This window comes from Bos taurus, chromosome 1 (assembly GCF_002263795.3).
Source record: "Bos taurus isolate L1 Dominette 01449 registration number 42190680 breed Hereford chromosome 1, ARS-UCD2.0, whole genome shotgun sequence".
Lineage (NCBI taxonomy): Eukaryota > Metazoa > Chordata > Mammalia > Artiodactyla > Bovidae > Bos > Bos taurus.
In genome coordinates, this window is record NC_037328.1 from 72,797,757 (window position 1) to 72,815,543 (window position 17,787).

At 47.1% G+C, this 17,787-nt stretch overlaps 1 protein-coding gene across 1 annotated transcript; it reads right to left on the bottom strand.

Annotated features, from left to right (window-relative positions):
- Positions 1 to 5,091: 5,091 nt before the first annotated feature.
- Positions 5,092 to 11,800, bottom strand: LOC132346096 (uncharacterized). Its single transcript, XM_059889793.1, has 4 exons — positions 11,658 to 11,800; positions 9,479 to 9,560; positions 6,172 to 8,922; positions 5,092 to 5,838 (listed from the first exon to the last, which is right to left on the bottom strand). Exons 1-3 carry the CDS (start codon positions 11,798 to 11,800, stop codon positions 7,999 to 8,001), a joined length of 1,149 nt encoding a protein of 382 aa, XP_059745776.1. The 3' UTR covers positions 5,092 to 5,838; positions 6,172 to 7,998.
- Positions 11,801 to 17,787: the final 5,987 nt, after the last annotated feature.

Below are 17,787 nucleotides of genomic sequence, written 5' to 3' on the forward strand. Positions count from 1 at the left end.
GAAAGAAGACTCTTAGCAAACATAGTTCCTGGAGTCTTCTCTACTGCTCTAGAGTGAAGCTACTTCTTTCCTAGAATTTTCTACCATTCTGAGAATGACTGGTTCTGAAAAACACCCACCAAGTACAGGCATGGGTCCTCTTCAGCTGTGATCATGCACACATACCTTTAAAATGCAGATTCTGTATCTCTCTCTCAGACAGAAATAATGACTCTAATAAATTAAAATCAGCTTCTTTTAAACCAACAAATGGTGTATATGACAATAGAAATGTAAATATGGCTATTGTTAATGGATTTTATTCAGACTTGCTCCATTTCAGCTCATTAGACTTATGACTAATAGAGTTGGCCAGCATTGCTCACTGTTTCCAATTAAATCAGACATCAGGCCCCACCTCCTGTGCAGACCCCAGTCACTGGGAGTTCTGGGCATCTAATTGTGCCCAGGAAACTCTCCCTGGCTGCTCGATAAAAAAACAGAAACATGCAAGGCAGCGAAACCATGCAGCTCCTCTACATCCCAGCTGGAAATGTGTGTCCCCACTGAGCACCTCTGCAACCTCTACCAGTGGGTGGGGCTTTACACCAGTAGAAGCTCTTGCATCCTACCCTCACAGTCTGGTGAGGCACAGAGTGAATGTATTGTCATCTCCAATTTTCTGATGAGGAAGCTACCACTCACAGAAGTGAAGGGCCTTTGGCAGAATCAATGGCTCCTGTGAAAAGAGCAAGGACTTCCCGCTAAGTGTTTCCTTTCCCTGGTCCTGATTCTTTTCCACTGCTCTGCTTCCCACTCAGCTGGCTTATTCATTCATTCACATCCATTCATTGACTAATTTGTCAAATGCTTATTTAGCTAGCACATACTGTACATGAAGTGTGACATCAGCCCTGGGGAAACAGTGGCAGGTCAGGTAACATCCCTGCTTTCACCGAGTGTGTGGTCCAGAGGGAGAGATGGCAATAAGTGTTTAAAATGATTATATAAATAAGACAATTTGACAGAATGGCAACTGCTATCAAGAAAACACAGCAGAGTAAGGGGATAGAGAATGGCCAGGTCAGGGAGGTAAAGAGCGGGCCCTTCAGATGGGATTATCAGGGAAGGCTTCCCTGAAAAGCTGATGCTAGAGCTGGGACCATAATGATGACAAGGAGCCAGTCATTTAGAGATCTGAGGGGTAAAGAGTCCCAGGAAGCAGTTACAGCAGATGCCAAGGCCCTGAGTCAGGGCTGCAACAGTCTGGTTACGTTAGAGTTCCAGAAATGCCAACTGAGCTGGAGCATCTTGAGCAATGGGAAAAATGGAAATTACCCAAAGGCACAGGGTCTTATGGGCCAAAATAAGGTCTGTGCCAGGCACTATACTAGATGTTGTGGTGCATGGTGAAAAAATGGGAATAACCCTTCTAGGAACAGCAAGCCCAAGGCTCCATGAATCTCTAATACTTGATATCAATATGCCCCTGCCCTCTGCATCAGAACAACTGTGGAACCACTCTAATCCTTTCACTGACAGAGTTGTCTGAGCAATGTGTCTTGCGTGGAAAGAATTAGTCAGTCAAGGTAAATTGGGGGTTCCCAGGAATTCTGATGTGTTCAATCTAGCCTTCACTCTTAGATCCTAGAACTGGAGGAGGAAATGCCTGGAATCCCATGACTGCTCCCCATGATTCCCCCACCCTCTCTTGCCACATCCAGCCTGTAGGTAGGGCCACCCTGGCCAGCCTGAAAGAAGGATTTGAGAAGCAAAACAGAACCTCAGGTTGTCAGAGTCCCTGTGCAGCATCAGAAGAACAGACATACTGATGCAGGATAAATAAACCCTCTGGACTGCACATGCATGTAGTTATTTCCCCAAATCAAAACCAAATTCTCCTGACATACAGGAAGCACAGACAGGAGCCAGCCCTGTTAAAGTAAGAACAACAGCTTACTCTGCAAGCTCTTCCATTAGAAGAGCTTTACTCGGAAACCAGCCCCAGGTTATCTCTAAGTCATGGTGAGATTGGCTAGGTAAGAGGGAAGGAAGATAGTCTTCCCTAACCATGCCCTTTCCCTCTTCCACCCTCCTCTCTGACCCAGTCACCCTCTCTCTCACACACACACAGACACACTTTTGCAATTTCATACCCCTCCCCCAATCCTGTCCCCACATCAAATCAAAGGCCATGTTTACTCACAGGCGACTTTCAGGAAAACAGACATCCTGGCTTTGCTTCCTAAACTTCCTCTTATGCATAAAGAACACATTGTCTTTGCAAAGCCAGGAGAGACCTAATATTTGTCCTGTGTGTCGCCACATTACATGGTTACTGGGAACATGGATAGCCAGCAAGCAGCCTTGCAAGTCCCTGGGGAACTGAAGTCACAGCCACTTCCGCTCTGGCTGGACACAGCCCACTGAGCTCACAGGTTTCTTGTTGACTGATGAGCTTGTGGTAACCCTGTGAAGACACCAGCATGCCCAAGAGCATCTCTCATCCACCCCTGGGGGACAGAGAAGCAGAATGTAGTGGGTAGGCTTCATGCAGTGCTATGTCCGGAGGCACACGTGGAGGGATGGATGGATCTTAAAACCATAGTGCCAAATAAAACATCAGAAGCGAATGAGACAGGGAAAACCCAACTCATTTACATATGGTAGAATAATGTGTTTTTTACACAACTCAACAACCACGCATCTTATATAAGAACATGTACAAACAGAACAAAAGATATCAAGCATATTAGAGCAAATGGCTTATGGATGGGAAAATGGAACTAAATCACTGAAACAGAGAGGGAATTTGTCAGGAGCAATGATGACCATGTGTCATGAACTAGAGAGCATGATTAACTCAATCTCTCCCCTCAAAGTCAGAAAACATCAAAAGGAAGGACACAGAAATACCCGATGTCCCAGGCTGAGATCCCCAACCACGGCTGCCGCTTCCCACTCAAGCCAAAGGGGAGGACCAATCCACACGTGGCAGTGCTGCCTCCCCGCCTTGCTGCTGCTGCCCTCCCCACGTCCCCGCCTTGATGCTGCTGCCCTCCCCACAGCCAGCTCCGCCCTGCCCTTCCAGGTGCAGCCCCTGCCACCTCCTCTGGAGATTCCCACCTCCGAGCAGCCACGCCCTTCCTCTTCACCCCACCGCAGCGGTGATCAGTGTGCCTGGGAGCTGGTTCTTATTAGTAGGCAGATGTGGTCCTGGTGGAGCCCCAAAGATTGCTCTTTTCAGGGGGGCACTGCAACAGTGGCATGCTGTGCCTTTGACACTTGAGCACCTGGATGGTAAAGCCATGCTTTCAAAGGACTTCCTGAAAAGAAGTGACGCAGGAGGAGCCTTTTCTCTCCACAGGGATGCAATACTTTCCTATGGAATTCATCACAAAGAGGAGGCATGCTCATGTTTGGTGAATGGTTAAATGACAAGATTGCTTCCACCAGCCCTTTTACCTCTACAGACTTAGGCCCTCTTCCCATGTCCAAAGGGCTCTCTGAGGTCTCCTTTCCTTCCTTGCCGTAAGCCCAAGGCTTGGCCAGCTTCCCCCTCCCCTTTGAAGCTACCTCCTTTCCTTTATCCTCTGGCCAACCCCTAAACTCGAGCCTGACTGGGGAAGCTGTTACCCTGTTATTCTTGATGCTCCACTCCCACTCCAGATACCAGGCTCTTAAAATCAGAACCCACCAGGAGTCCTACAAACATAAAAATGCTGGAGTTGGAAATGTTAGGGAGTAGTGAAACCTCCTTCCTTGGCTTTGGCATGGAGGTAGCAATAAACAAATACTTTTAAGTATCTGTTATCTGCTCAGTACTGGTTTTAGCCCTGAGGATTGACAAAGATTGTCTCCTTAACTTCCTTGTTTGTCTCTGCATTGTCTAATTTTAGCAAGAATCCTGCTAAGTCAGTTTAGCTAGAGTCCCTCATCCTTCATTGGTGCCTCAGACAGTAAAGAATCTGCCTGCAACTCAGGAGACCTGGGTTCAATCCCCGGGTTGGGAAGATCCCCTGGAGAAGGGAATGACCCCCCACACCAGTATTCTTGCCTGGAGAATTCCATGGACAGACGAACCTGGAGGGCTACAGTCCATGTGGTCACAAAGAGTCAGACATGACTGAGTGACTAACATTTTCACTCATCCTTCATGTCTGATCATTCTAGATGTCTAATGTCTATCATTGTGATATTATGACTTACAATTAGAAATATATATTTGGTCTTGCTCACCATTTCTGTCACAGAGCACATAAAACCCTTGGAATTTCCAAAATGATGAGATATAAGGGTATCATAATATTCATAACAAACCCCTTTCAACCATACCTGAGTTGATGTTAATGTGTTGACGTTTTTAATCACCTAAGGATGGGGGCTGATTGCTAGGGGTACAGATCATGTAACTGAAGGGTGAGAATCAGGGGAGAAGGGCTGGACATTGAATCAATCACCAGTGACCACTGGTGAAATCAATCATGCCTATGAAGACTTCCTAAAAATCCCAGAGGCCGGGGTTCAGAGAGCTTCCTGGTTGGTGCTGGGTGGAAGGGGTGCCTGGAGAGAATGTGGGAGCTCTGCCCCCCTTCCCCACACCCTGCTTATGCACCTCTGCCATTTGGCTCTCCCTGAATTACATCCTTTCATAATAAACCAGTAATGCAGTAATATGTTTCTCTGAGTTCTGTGAGCCACTCTAGTGAAGGAGGGACGGTGGAACCTCTGATTTACAGCCAGCCAGTCACAAGCCCAGGTGATTGACATCAGAAGTCAAGGGCAGTCTTGTGGGACTGAGCCCTTAACCTGTGGAATCTGATGCTCTCTCCAGGCAGATGGTGTCAGAACTGAATTGAATTGTAGGACACCCAGCTGCTGTCAGAGAATTGCTTGGGGTGGAAGCAGGGAGGACACCACCCATTAGAATTGGTGATCAGAATTGTACTTATCCTCCACCACCTCCCAGCTGATATCTGATGAGCCTGGTCTGCCTTTAGCAAGAATCCTGTTGAGGCAGTTTGGCCAGAACCCCACTTATCCCCAATATTTCCTCTTAATAATTTTATATATTGATCCCCACCCCGTTCGTCAGTTATAAACTCTCCCTCACCCATGCCGTATTTAGAATTGAGGCCAATCTCTTTCCCCATTGCAAAATTATTCTTTTGAATAGTACCTTTGCCTATCATGTTGGTCTCCCTGAAGAAAGACCACCTGATTATTCTCTGACAGATATCACTGAATCATTTTCTCTTTAACAGGATACAATGATTGGTAAAAGCAGGCTAGGCCTGCCCTCATGGGGCTGATGGATAATTTATTACTTCCCATATGTGGGGGCCACTCCTACTCATTCTCAAAAGGCGAGGTGTGAATTTTGCCAAATTCCATTTCTATGCAACACTGGCAGTGGAAGGGAGCTACTGGCTGGAGACCAGCTGCCTAGCAAGGCCCTGCCAGGACTGGTACAGAAGGGCCAGAGTTCCTATTCCCAGAGCCTGGCTCCCAACCAGAATGACATCTGCTCAGAGTTCGGAGCCCAGCACACTCTTAATTGTCCTGTGGCCTTGTAGCACTTTCAACCTCTCAACTGAATCTTTCTTGAAAAGCTACTCCTGTGCTTATTGGTTTTATGCCCTGAATTGGAGTCACTAGAATTTTCCTTGGAGAGGGCAATGGCACCCCACTCCAGTACTCTTGCCTGGAAAATCCCATGGACAGAGGAGCCTGGTGGGCTGCCTTCTATGGGGTCGCACAGAGTCAGACACGACTGAAGTGACTTAGCAGCAGCAGAATTTTCCTTAAGGATAGGAGGGCTTGTAGAACCAGATCTGGATGTGTCTCCCATGCCAGGACCTGAGTGAGAGAGGCTGGTGACATATTGAAGGAAAGCTGACCTGATGCCAACCACTATCACTCACCACCCCACTGCTTTTCTGAATGACACCAGCCCCTTCCCAGACCTTAGACAAGATGCTGGGGCCCTCACCCCAGTTAGATGTCACTACCTTGCTATGTGACCATGGCCAAATCCCTTGTCTCTCTGGGCTGATATTCTCTCTACATGTTTCTTAAACAAGTGAAATCCTGGATACAAAAGGACTTTTTAAGTTTTGTTAAAATATAAGGCCCGGTCTGTAAGAACTCTCTGTACTTCCCACTCAATTTTGCTATGAACCTTAAACTTACCTGGGCTTCCCCAATGGTTCAGTGGTAAAGAATCTGCCTGCAATGCAGAAGACTCAGGAGACAGGGGGCTCGATCCTGGGTCAGGAAGGGCATGGCAACCCACTCCAATATTCTTGCCTGGAAGATCCCATGGACAGAGGAGCCTGGAGGGCTACAGTACACGGGGTCACAAAGATTCAGACACAACTGAGCACAAGCATGTTAAACTTATCTACAAAGTAAAGTCTATTTAAAAACAAATAAGCAGGGGCTTCCCTGGTGGCTCAGTGGTAAAGAATCTGCCTGTCAAAGCTGGAGACACAGGTTCCATCCCTGATCAGGAAAGCTCCTATAGAGCCACAGAGCAACTAAGCTCATGTGCCACAACTGCTGAGCCTGTGCTTTAGAGCCTGGGAGCCACAACTCCTGAGCCCATGTGCCACAACTACTGAAACCCACATTCCCTAAAGCCCATGCTCTGAAAAAAGAGAAGCCACCGCAATAAGAATGCACCGCAACTAGAGAAGCCTCCTCAACAACAAACACCCACAGAGCCCAAAATAATAATTTTTTAAAAATAAAACAAACAAGCAAACAAAAATACTAGACCCTACAGTAAACCCTGGTGGAGAGTGGAGCCTTAAGTTCTTATCAAAGCTCTGTAACTTTTTATGTGGCTTGGGGAAGTATGGAAACTTTCTGAGCCTTGGTTCCCCTGTTCTACTCATTGTGAGTACTATGAGCATCAAACAAACTAATGAGTTTTTAAATATTGAGTTAACTATAGAGCATACGGTCCCATCACTTCATGACAAATAGATGGGGAAACAGTGGCTAACTTTATTTTTTTGGGCTCCAAAATCACTGCAGATCGTGACTGCAGCCATGAAATTAAAAGATACTTACTCCTTGGAAGGAAAGTTATGACCAACCTAGACAGCATATTAAAAAGCAGACATTACTTTGTCAACAAAGGTTCATCTAGTCAAGGCTATGGTTTTTCTAGTAGTCATGTATAGATGTGAGAGTTGGACTACAAAGAAAGCTGAGCACCGAAGAATTGATGCTTTTGAACTGTGGTGTTGGAGAAGACTCTTGAGAGTCCCTTGGACTGCAAGGATATCCAACCATTCCATCCTAAAGGAGATCAGTCCTGGGTGTTCATTGGAAGGACTGATGTTGAAACTGAAACTCCAATATTTTGGCCACCTGATGTGAAGAACTGACTCATTTGAAAAGACCCTGATGCTGGGAAAGATTGAAGACAGGATGAGAAGGGGATGACAGAGGATGAGATAGTTAGATGGCATCACCAATTCAATGGACATGAGTTTGGGTGGACTCTGGAAGTTGGTGATGGACAGGGAGGTCCGGCGTGATGTGGTTCATGGGGTCGCAAAGAGTTGGACACGACTGAGCGACTGAACTGAACTGAACTGAATTATAGAGCACTGTCTCTTTGTGAGAACTTCTTGTTAATATTTGTCACTTACTAAAGAGACTGTGGGGCTTCCCCAGTGGTCCAACTGTAAAGAATCTGCCTGCAATGCAGGAGACACAGGAGACAAGGGTTCAATCTCTGGGTCAGGAAGACCCCCTGGAGGAGGGCATGGCAACCCACTTCAGTATTCTTGTTTGGAAAATCCCATGGACAGAGGAGCCTGGTTGGGCTATTCATAGGGTCACAAAGAGTCAGACACTACTGAAGCGACTTAGCACGCACGCACAAAGAGACTGTACTGGAGGCTGACTAACCAGTTCCAAGTCTGCAAGAAATTTGGAGCTCTTAAAGAGCACTAGGAAACTCTAAAGAAAGAATGTCTCATAGGCACCATACACTTGGCACATTCAAAACTGAACAGGAGGAGAATATGTAAGGGAAGAAGGAGTTAGAGGAGGAGGAGGCACAGGAGGAAGATGGAATGAAGGAAGTGGAGGAGGAGCTGGAGGAGTGGGGAGAGGGAGGAAGAGAAGGAACAGGAGGGGGAGGAAGAGCGGAAAAAGATAAGCAGAAGAAGCAGAAGCAGCGGAAGAAGAGGAAGAAGGAGAAAGAGGAAGAGAAGGAGAAGAAGCAGAACAGGAAGCAGCAGCAATTGTAGGGGCAAAAAGCAGAAGCGGTTGCCAATGCACAAGTAGAAGAAATAGGAGTAGATGCTTAAGAAGCAGAAGAAGTAAAAGCAGAAGTGAAAGAAGCAGAGAAAGAGACAGAAGATGAGGGAGGGAGGAGGAGAGAAGGAGGAGAGAGAAGGAGAAGTCTCCAGAGTAGAAGCAGCAGGAGAAGGAACAGAAGTGGGAAGAGCCTAAGTCCCAAAAGTAGAAGCTCAAGCCAAAGCCACAGACGCTGAAAAAGTTGTCAGAGGAGAAAGAAGGAAAAGCAAAAGGGGAAGGAAAGCATAAGAAGCAGGAGCCGCCCAAGCAGAAAAAGAGCAGAAGCAGAAGTGAGAGAAACAGGAAGAGGAAGAAAAGAAAGAAGGAGGAGATGGAGAAGGAGAGACAGAGGAAGGAGGGGTAGTAGAAGGAAGACAGTAGCGTAGCGGCAGAAGCAGGAAAAGCAGAGAGCAAAGCAGAGAGAGCAGAAACTGCAGCCAGAGCAGCAGAACCAGAAGCCAGGGCAGAAAGACCACAGTGGGGCAGCAGAGCCCGGGCAGAGGCGGGGCATCCACCCAGGGTCAAGGACAGGAGGATGCAGAGCTGCCTGGGCACCGGCTGCTCCACGAAGCCCAGTTTCCTGCCAGAGCCAAAGAGGCAGGTGAACCAGAGGCTCTTGCAATTCTAATTGTTTGGGCCCTAAAAACGAGGCTGAGGGCCAAGCAGAAAATGTTCCCCAAACAAAAACAAGAATGAAGAAATTTGATCAAGCACCTTCTGAGAGCCGAGCAGAGACCAAGAACACAGCTCCTACTTCCCATGAGCTCCAAGTCCAGGGCAGGGCAGTGCTAGTGGTCAATGGAGGGATAGCAATCTTCCAGATCTCTAGATCCCCAGAATTTGGGAAATGAGGCTTTAGAAAGAGGTGGGATTTGAGTTTTCAGTCAACAGGTGAAGGTGGAATTTAATACATGGAATTGGGTTGAGGAAGAAGGGTCCCTTCCCAAGAAAGGGGTGTACCCAAGGCTCACTCACACCTTCAGCCAGGCTGGTGGCCTGGATCAAATACCAGTTTTTCACGCCCAGAGCTAAGCACAGCAAGCATCATAGTGGGGGATCCTGACAAGCCCCTGCCCAGGAAACGATTCCTCTCCCACTCAAGAGGTCTTTGACATGGAGGTCAGGCCTGTAATGAGACAGTCTTCCTGCTTAGGGAGACACACCACTGGACTCATCCCACCTCACTGACCACAAGTGCCTGGGAGGGGTCCAGAGGGACCTCGGTGCTGAAGTGCAGACATCTCCAGACGCTGGAGGATGAGCTTAAAGGGGGAGAGAGAGAGAGCAGGGCTGATCAGGAACCCTCCAGGGTCCCCCATCCTCTGCAGGGGTCACTCCTTCCAGGAAGCCCATCAGGCCTACCTCCAGATCTAGTGAGGAGATCCAGCCTGTCCCCAGAGCAGACCCCTGCCCAATTCCTCTTAAGAGCCACATCAGCCTTCAAACAAGGAATGACCCAGAGTAAGCGAGAGGCAGGGCCTGAGCAGAGAGTCTCAGGCTCTGGGAAGGTCCAGCAGAGGGTGGGGTCTTGTCAGGCCTCCCTCATTCACCCTAAGGACGCCAGCATTCATTTCCTGAGTCCTGCCCCAACCAGAGCCTATGGAGATGTTCCCTCCTGAAAATCCATGGCAACATAACAATGAAGTCAACACTATGGGGCCGTCACCTGGGGAGACAGCATCTGTGTGGAATCTACACACCCTTCTGCCTCCCCTCAGGCCCCCACAACTTGGTCACTAGGGTGACACAGAGGAGGGACCTCTGCTGTGCATAGGTGGAGGAAGGAGGGAGCAGGGAAAGAGGTAGGGTCAGAAGGGGAAAGCTGGGATCTGTGGCAAGGCGAAATTCCAAGTAACAGCAAAAGCTGTGATAAAATGGGAAAATCAGAGGGAATAAGGAAAGGACAGAAAGGAAACTCTTCAGCCTCATCATTGCAAGGAAGCTTCCTAGGTTGGGTGAATATTACTTTGAAAATACCTGGTGATGCCTTTCTCTCCATAGCATCCAACGAAGTGCCCAGCACTGTAGTGCTTGGAACCTTGGCTAAGCAACCAGCCTGCCTCTCTGAGCTTCAGTTTTCCTGTCAGTAAGAGAGTACCTCCCTCCCCTCAGAGTTACTGTATGTAAATGGCTTAGAGCAGTACCTGGCAGAGAATAAATGCTCAATAACTCTTAGTTACTACATTATTAGAGGAAGCATATAATAAATGACTAGGGCTTCCCTGGTCACACTAGTGGTAAAGAACCCATCTGCCAATGAAGAAGACATAAGAGACACGGGTTTGATCCCTGGGTGGGGAAGATCCCCTGGAGGAGAGCATGGCAACCCACTCCTGCATTCTTCCCTGGAGAATCCCACGCAGTCACAAAGAGTCAGACACGACTGAGGCAGTTTAGCACAGCATGTGCTGAGTGTGCTAAGTCGCTTCAGTTGTGTCCAACTCTTGTGAACTGTACCCACCAGGTTCCTCTGTTCATGGGATTCTCCAGGCAAGAATGCAGGAGTGGGTTGCCATACTCTCCTCCAGGGAATCTTTCCCACCCAGGGATCAAACCAATGTCTCTTAAGTCTCCCGCATTGGCAGACAGGTTCTTTACCACTAGCGCCACTTGGGAAGCCCTTAATGCATCTAGCTTAGTGCAGAACACTCCTGTTTTTTGGAGGAAAGGAGAGGAATGTAAATCAGCAGAATAGACTCCAAGGACTCTTGGTGTGTTTGTATTCAGGGCATCTCAGTGTGGCCTCCTCTGCATTTGACTTTGAAGTGCTTAACCAAGAGGAGCAGTTCAGGGCCATAAGCCTCAGACACAAGCCAGACACTTCTTGCTCAGAGTGCCCTACCACAAGATGAGTTCTGACAGCTGGGACACACAGAAGTGTTCTTCGGGATTCCTCAGTTCTAGGACTCAGGGCTGAGCTCACAAAGACGGAGTGTGGCTAGGCTGGGAGGCAGCTGACTCAGGGAACATCAACATCTCAGCCGGGAGCCTGCACAGACACGGGGGAAGCTGGAGGACCTTCCACAGACCTTCTTGGTCGCTTCTGTCCACCTCGTGCTTTCCAGAGGAGACAAACCTTGGAAGGACTCGGTGGGGTTGTAGTTCAGAATCTATTCCTAGAACACATTGGTTATACTTAGATGGCAGCCACAGTCTCTCCCTGGGATGTGCCCAGACTCGGTCTTGATGGGTCCTTTGGTCAGGAGAACAACAATTTAGGGAAAAGTGAACTGTCCAGTCAAGGCTTAGATGTATCAAACAGCATCAAATTTAGTAAAATGTGTCACCTGGCCTGGAGTGACTATAATTAACTGCAGTTATTTTGGATTACACTTACCATCTGGAGGACCTTTGCTCACGATGGGCTGGCATCCACCATGTGGCAGCCAAGGTTCTCCATCCACTGGTAGCACACGTCTACCTTTTGACAAAATATGCTGTTCACCTCCAGCTCGGCCTCCTCTCTGATCCCCTGCATGCCTGGGCCCTCAATCCTCTGCATCCTCTCCTTGGGGCTCACGGTGAGCAGCAGGACCGGGCCGGGTTTGAGCAGATCCCTGGGTCACTGGTATAAAGAGTGATGGGGGGGGCAGGTGTTGGAGGCCCCCACTCACCTCAATGGCTATGGCATAGGTGGCTGTGCTGTGCCAATACCTGTCTACAATCACAGGTGATTTGGCAGATTCTTTAGCTGTTTCAGAAGCCACAACATAATTGCCCAAAGAATAAAAAACTCTTCTAATGATAGTTGGTTCATCATCAAATATTTTCCTCCACTGACTGATGCAAGAGGATGGTGACTTCAAGAGAACAGCTTTGAGTGAATCTGGAATTGATCAGGTCACAGTGGTTTTACCTGTGGTGTCTAGGCCTTTAATGACAATAATGGGGATCTTCCCTTTCAACTTCTGCTTTATTGACTATGCCAAAGCCTTTGACTGTGTGGATCACAACAAACTGGAAAATTCTTCAAGAAATGGGAATACCAGGCCACCTGACCTGTCTCTTGAGAAACCTGTATGCAGGTCAAGAAACAACAGTTAGAACTGGACATGAAACAACAGACTGGTTCCAAATCGGGAAAGGAGTACATCAAGGCTGTATATTGTCACCCTGCTCATTTAACTTATATGCAGAGTACATCATGAGAAATGCTGGGCTGGATGAAGCACAAGCTGGAATCAAGATTGCCAGGAGAAATATCAAAAACTTCAGATATGCAGATGACACCACCCTTATGGCCAAAAGCAAAGAAGAACTAAAGAGCCTCTTGATGAAAGTGAAAGAGGAGAGTGAAAAAGTTGGCTTCAGTTCAGTTCAGTCGCTCAGTCGTGTCCGACTCTTTGCGACCCCATGAATCACAGCACACCATGCCTCCTGTCCATCACCAACTCCCGGAGTTCACTCAGACTCACGTCCATCGAGTCAGTGATGCCATCCAGCCATCTCATCCTCTGTCGTCCCCTTCTCCTCCTGCCCCCAATCCCTCCCAGCATCAGAGTCTTTTCCAATGAGTCAACCCTTCGCATGAGGTGGCCAAAGTACTGGAGTTTCAGCTTTAGCATCATTCCTTCCAAAGAACACCCAGGGCTGATCGCCTTCAGAATGGACTGGGTGGATCTCCTTGCAGTCCAAGGGACTCTCAAGAGTCTTCTCCAACACCACATTTCAAAAGCATCAATTCTTCGGCGCTCAGCCTTCTTCACAGTCCAACTCTCACATCCATACATGACAATAGGAAAAACCATAGCCTTGACTAGATGGACCTTTGTTGGCAAAGTAATGTCTCAAACTCAACATTCAGAAAACTAAGATCATGGCATCTGGTCCCATCACTTCATGGCAAATAGATGAGGAAACAGTGTAAACAGTGACAGACTTTATTTTGGGGGGCTCCAAAATCACTGCAGATGGTGACTGCAGCCATGAAATTAAAAGACACTTACTCCTTGGAAGAAAAGTTATGACCGACCTAGACAGCATATTAAAAAGCAGAGACATTACATTGCCAACAAAGGTCCGTCTAGTTAAAGCTGTGGTTTTTCCAGTAGTCATGTATGGATGTGAGAGTTGGACTACAAAGAAAGCTGAGCACCAAAGAATTGTTGCTTTTGAACTGTGGTGTTGGAGGAGACTCTTGAGAGTCCCTTGGACTGCAAGGAGATCCAACCACTCCATCCTAAAGGAAATAGTCCTGAATATTCATTGGAAGGACTGATGCTGAATCTGAAACTCCAGTAGTTTGGCCACCTGATGTGAAGAATTGACTCATTTGAAAAGACCCTGATGCTGGGAAAGATTGAAGGCAGGAGGAGAGGGAGATGATAGAGGATGAGATGGTTGGATGGCTTCACCAAGTCAATGGACATGAGTTTGAGTAAACTGTGGGAGTTGGTGATGGACAGAGAGGCCTGGCGTGCTGCAGTCCATGGGGTCCCAAAGAGTCGGACATGACTGAGCTACTGAACTCCCTTTCTAGACCTGCTCCAGGCACTGGTCAACCAGGTCAAGCATAGCTCAGGCTTCAGGAATGAAAGATGTACACCGGACTTTCCTGGCGGGCCCTACAGACCTGGCGGCAGCTCCAGACCCAGCACTGTGCTCTGACTGCCTTCCCCACCCGTGCCCTGGCCCAGACTCCACAGCACACAGCATAAGTGCCTAATAATTGATAAGAAAAATTATATTAAAACCTGAATGGGCAGCAAAATTTCTCAGTCTGAGCAGGTCAAAGTTGGAAGTATTTCAGGAACAAGGGGGCTATTGTCCTTCAACATGTTTGCAATAAGAAGGATTAGGACCATCTTCCCAAACCAGTGTTTTCTTCGAATCCTCTTCACTTTGGGTGAAACCACCACCACCAGTAACCTTGTATCCACCTGGGTTGCCTCCAAGTTTGCAATTACAGTAAAATCAGTGACTTTTCAAGACACTTAATAGCAAGCCAAGCTATCTGTCACACCCTGCCTATGCTGGAGCGTTTTTGCAAAGTGCTTTAAGAGCTACAGATAAAAGAAATGGTTATGGTATGGGAGGAACAAGGTTCTGGGGCTTTCCTGAGTAAAGAAGGAAGGAGGCCTCTGGGCATTGTGCAGCCGTGGCTCACTAGATCCCTCAACTCACCTTCCTAGGCCAGCTTTCCAATTCAACGATTTCTTCATATGTTGAAACATCAATTGACCAAGATGGTTGGCAAAGGGGACATCTTCTCCCAAGCCTGTCCATTCCTCTCCATGTCCACTAGCGATAGTACTAGTATCGCTCCAGCCGAAGCTACTCTTACGGCTCTGCTAGAGCCCAGTGTCCTTGATGGTCTCAGATCTGCAGGCACCAGACAATTTTTTTTTTTTAATCTGGGTATAGTTAATTTACAGCATTACATTAGTTTCAAATGTACAACATCATGATTCAATATTTTTCTAAGCTATACTCCATTTAAAGTTATTATAAAATATTGGCTAAGTTCCCTTGCTGTACAGTATGTCCTTGTAGCTTATTTTTCTATGCATGCACACTAAGTCCCTTCAGTCGTGTTTGACTCTTTGCGACCTTATGGGCTGTCCACGGGATTCTCCAAGCAAAAATACTGGAGTGGGTAGCCATGCCCTCCTCCAGGGGACCTTCCCAACAGGATGGAACCCACATCTCTTTTCTCTCCTGCATTGGCAGGTGGGTTCTTTACCACTAGCTCCACCTGGAAGTATTTTTCTATGCATAGCAGTTTTTCTTAATCCTTGATCACTACATTGCCCTTCTCCCCTTTCCCCACTGGTAACCTCTAGCTTGATCTCTAAATCTGTGAGTCTGTTTCTGTTTTGTTTTATTTTTTAGATTTCACATATACATGATAACGTACAGTGTTTTTATCTGACTTCACCAAGCATAGGTCCATTCATGTTGTTGCAAATGGCAGAATTTCATTCTTTTTTATGGCTGAGTAGTATTCCATGGTGTCTGTGTGCATCACATCTTCCTTATCCATTAATTTGTTGATAAATACTTAATTTGAAATTACTTCCATATCTTGACTATTGTAAATAATGCTGCTTTGAATTGGGGTGCATGTATCTTTTCAAATTAATGTTTCTGATTTCTTTGGACATATGGTGTAGTCACTATGGAAAGGGATTCCCTGGTTGCTCAGCAGGAAAAGAATCCATCTGTCAATGCAGAAGACATAAGAGATGTAGTTTCAATCCCTGGGTGTAGTCACTATGGAAAGGCATTCCTTGGTTGCTAAGCGGGAAAAGAATCCATCTGTCAATGCAGAAGACATAAGAGATGTAGTTTCAATCCCTGGGTTGGGAAGATCCCCTGGAGAAGGACATGGCAACCCATTCCAGTATTCCTACCTGGGAAATTTCATGGATGGAGAAGCCTGGTGGGCTATAGCCCATGGGGTCGCAAAGAATCAGACACAACTTAGTGACTAAACACCACTACCACCACCACTATGGAAAAACAGTAGGAGGTGCCTCAAAAAACTAAAAATAGAACTACAATATGATTCAGCAATTCCACTCCTGGGTATATCCAGAGAGAGGTTTTTTTAATGCAAATATCATGGTATTTTAAACCCTTTCCCTACCAATCAATCCTATGAGCTTAGGCAAATCCTTTCCCGTCTTGGGACTCAGAATCCTTAGAATGATACTGATGAGTTCGGGCTGTTTGGCTCCCAGGGTCCGCTGGACTCAGTCTGTGCTTTTTTGTTCAGTGTAACTGATTTCAGACCCCTCTGGCCCCAGACAGACTTTGGAATTAACAGTGACATGGTAGACGGGGAGGTGAGAATAAATCTCCCCAAAGAAACAAAATCTCCTGCTCCTTCTGTTGTTGGAACATTTGTGCTTGAAAGTGGCCTTCACAACCAGAGCCAAGGGAATATTTTGTCATCCGCACTTTAGTTCTGGGTTCCATTACTTAAACCAGTGATGTAAACTTTCCATTTCCTCTCGAGACGGACAGGAAATGGGCATGAAGCACCACAGCATGTCCAAAAGGCAGAATGTGCAGTCTATAGGTTAACCATTTAACACAGGCAAGTCTTTAAAATAGATCATGTACAATTATTGATGTTCTATTAAAGAATAAATAAGGACATCTTGGGCACCTTAGTTTTGGGGATTCCTTTTCTGCCCTAGGATATATTTCTTCTCTATTTAATTTTCATTCCTTCTAATTTCCATCCTTTCAGTTCAGTTCAGTCGCTCAGTCGTGCCCAACTCTTTGTGACCCCATGAATCACAGCACACAAGGCCTCCCTGTCCATCACCATCTTCCGGAGTTCACTCAAACTCACGTCCATCGAATCGGTGATGCCATCCAGCCATCTCATCCTCTGTCATCCCCTTTTCGTCCTGCCCCCAATCCCTGCCAGCATCAGAGTCTTTTCCAATGAGTCAACTCTTCGCATGAGGTGGCCAAAGTACTGGAGTTTCAGCTTTAGCATCATTCCTTCCAAAGAACACCCAGGGCTGATCTCCTTCAGAATGGACTTGTTGGATCTCCTTGCAGTCAAGGGACTCTCAAGAGCCTTCTCCAACACCACAGTTCAAAAGCATCAATTCTTCCATGCTCAGCTTTCTTCACAGTCCAACTCTCACTCTCTAGAATTAGAATATCTATGTAACTTTCTTTCACTCAGAACACAAGGTAATCATTATTCCCACTCTGTTTCCACAGCAGCAGCCTGTGTCTCATATTTACACAGTTTATTCCCAAACATCATTTAAATGCAGCAGAGAGAAAATCCAATAATTCAAAAGGATCAGATAGGAATCTGATTCCAGTCACTCCCTGAACAAGACATTTTTCCCCAACAATACAGAGGCTCTTGAAATTTGTACTTCCCGTATAACACATTTCAGGCGCCAGTGAAACAGGTTCTTTGTAGGGAATTCATCACATGGGCGTTCACTCTTGCTGAATTTACCTTCCAAGCAGTCTGCCAGACTGCCAGGGACCCCAGCCTCTGGGGCTGACACCTGCGGTCAAGAACTTCCTAGTGACTCAGAGCCTGAGAACTCGAAGCTCACAGCTGTGTTCCTGCTTGGACGTTCTCTTTGCTATGAGCATTACATGAGAAGCCATTGCAAGTTCCCTGTGGAGGACAGCTCTTCCAGTGAAGTCACCCCCGTGTCCCTGCAAGGGCACTTGCTTTGCATTGTGTGCTGTGTGCTCAGTCACATCCAGCACTTTGTGACCTCCCACGAGCTGTAGCCCATCAGGCGCCTCTGTCCATGGAATTTTCCAGGAAAGAATACAAGAGTGGGTTGCCATTTCCTACTCCAGGAGATCTTCCCGACCCAGGGATGGAATCTGCGTCTCCAGCACTGGCGGGCGGATAATTTACCACCGCTCCACCTGGCATTAGTGCACATCAAATAAGCTTAAGAGTAAGACTGTAGCCTCTTGGCTGGGTCCTAGGTTGTCAGCATCCTGTAGGGCACACATTAAATACTGCACCTGCCCTGTAACAATCCACAC

What these genes read in the sequence shown, in the direction of transcription:
- LOC132346096 (XM_059889793.1), bottom strand. Translation starts at nt 11,800, where the DNA reads ATGCAGAGGATTGAGGGCCCAGGCATGCAGGGGATCAGAGAGGAGGCC. An exon ending in ATGGTGGATGCCAGCCCATC is followed by an intron (nt 9,561 to 11,657) that starts GTGAGCAAAGGT and finishes TCCCCCTTTAAG; the next exon opens with CTCATCCTCCAGCGTCTGGA. An exon ending in AGGCACTTGTGGTCAGTGAG is followed by an intron (nt 8,923 to 9,478) that starts GTGGGATGAGTC and finishes CCAAACAATTAG; the next exon opens with AATTGCAAGAGCCTCTGGTT.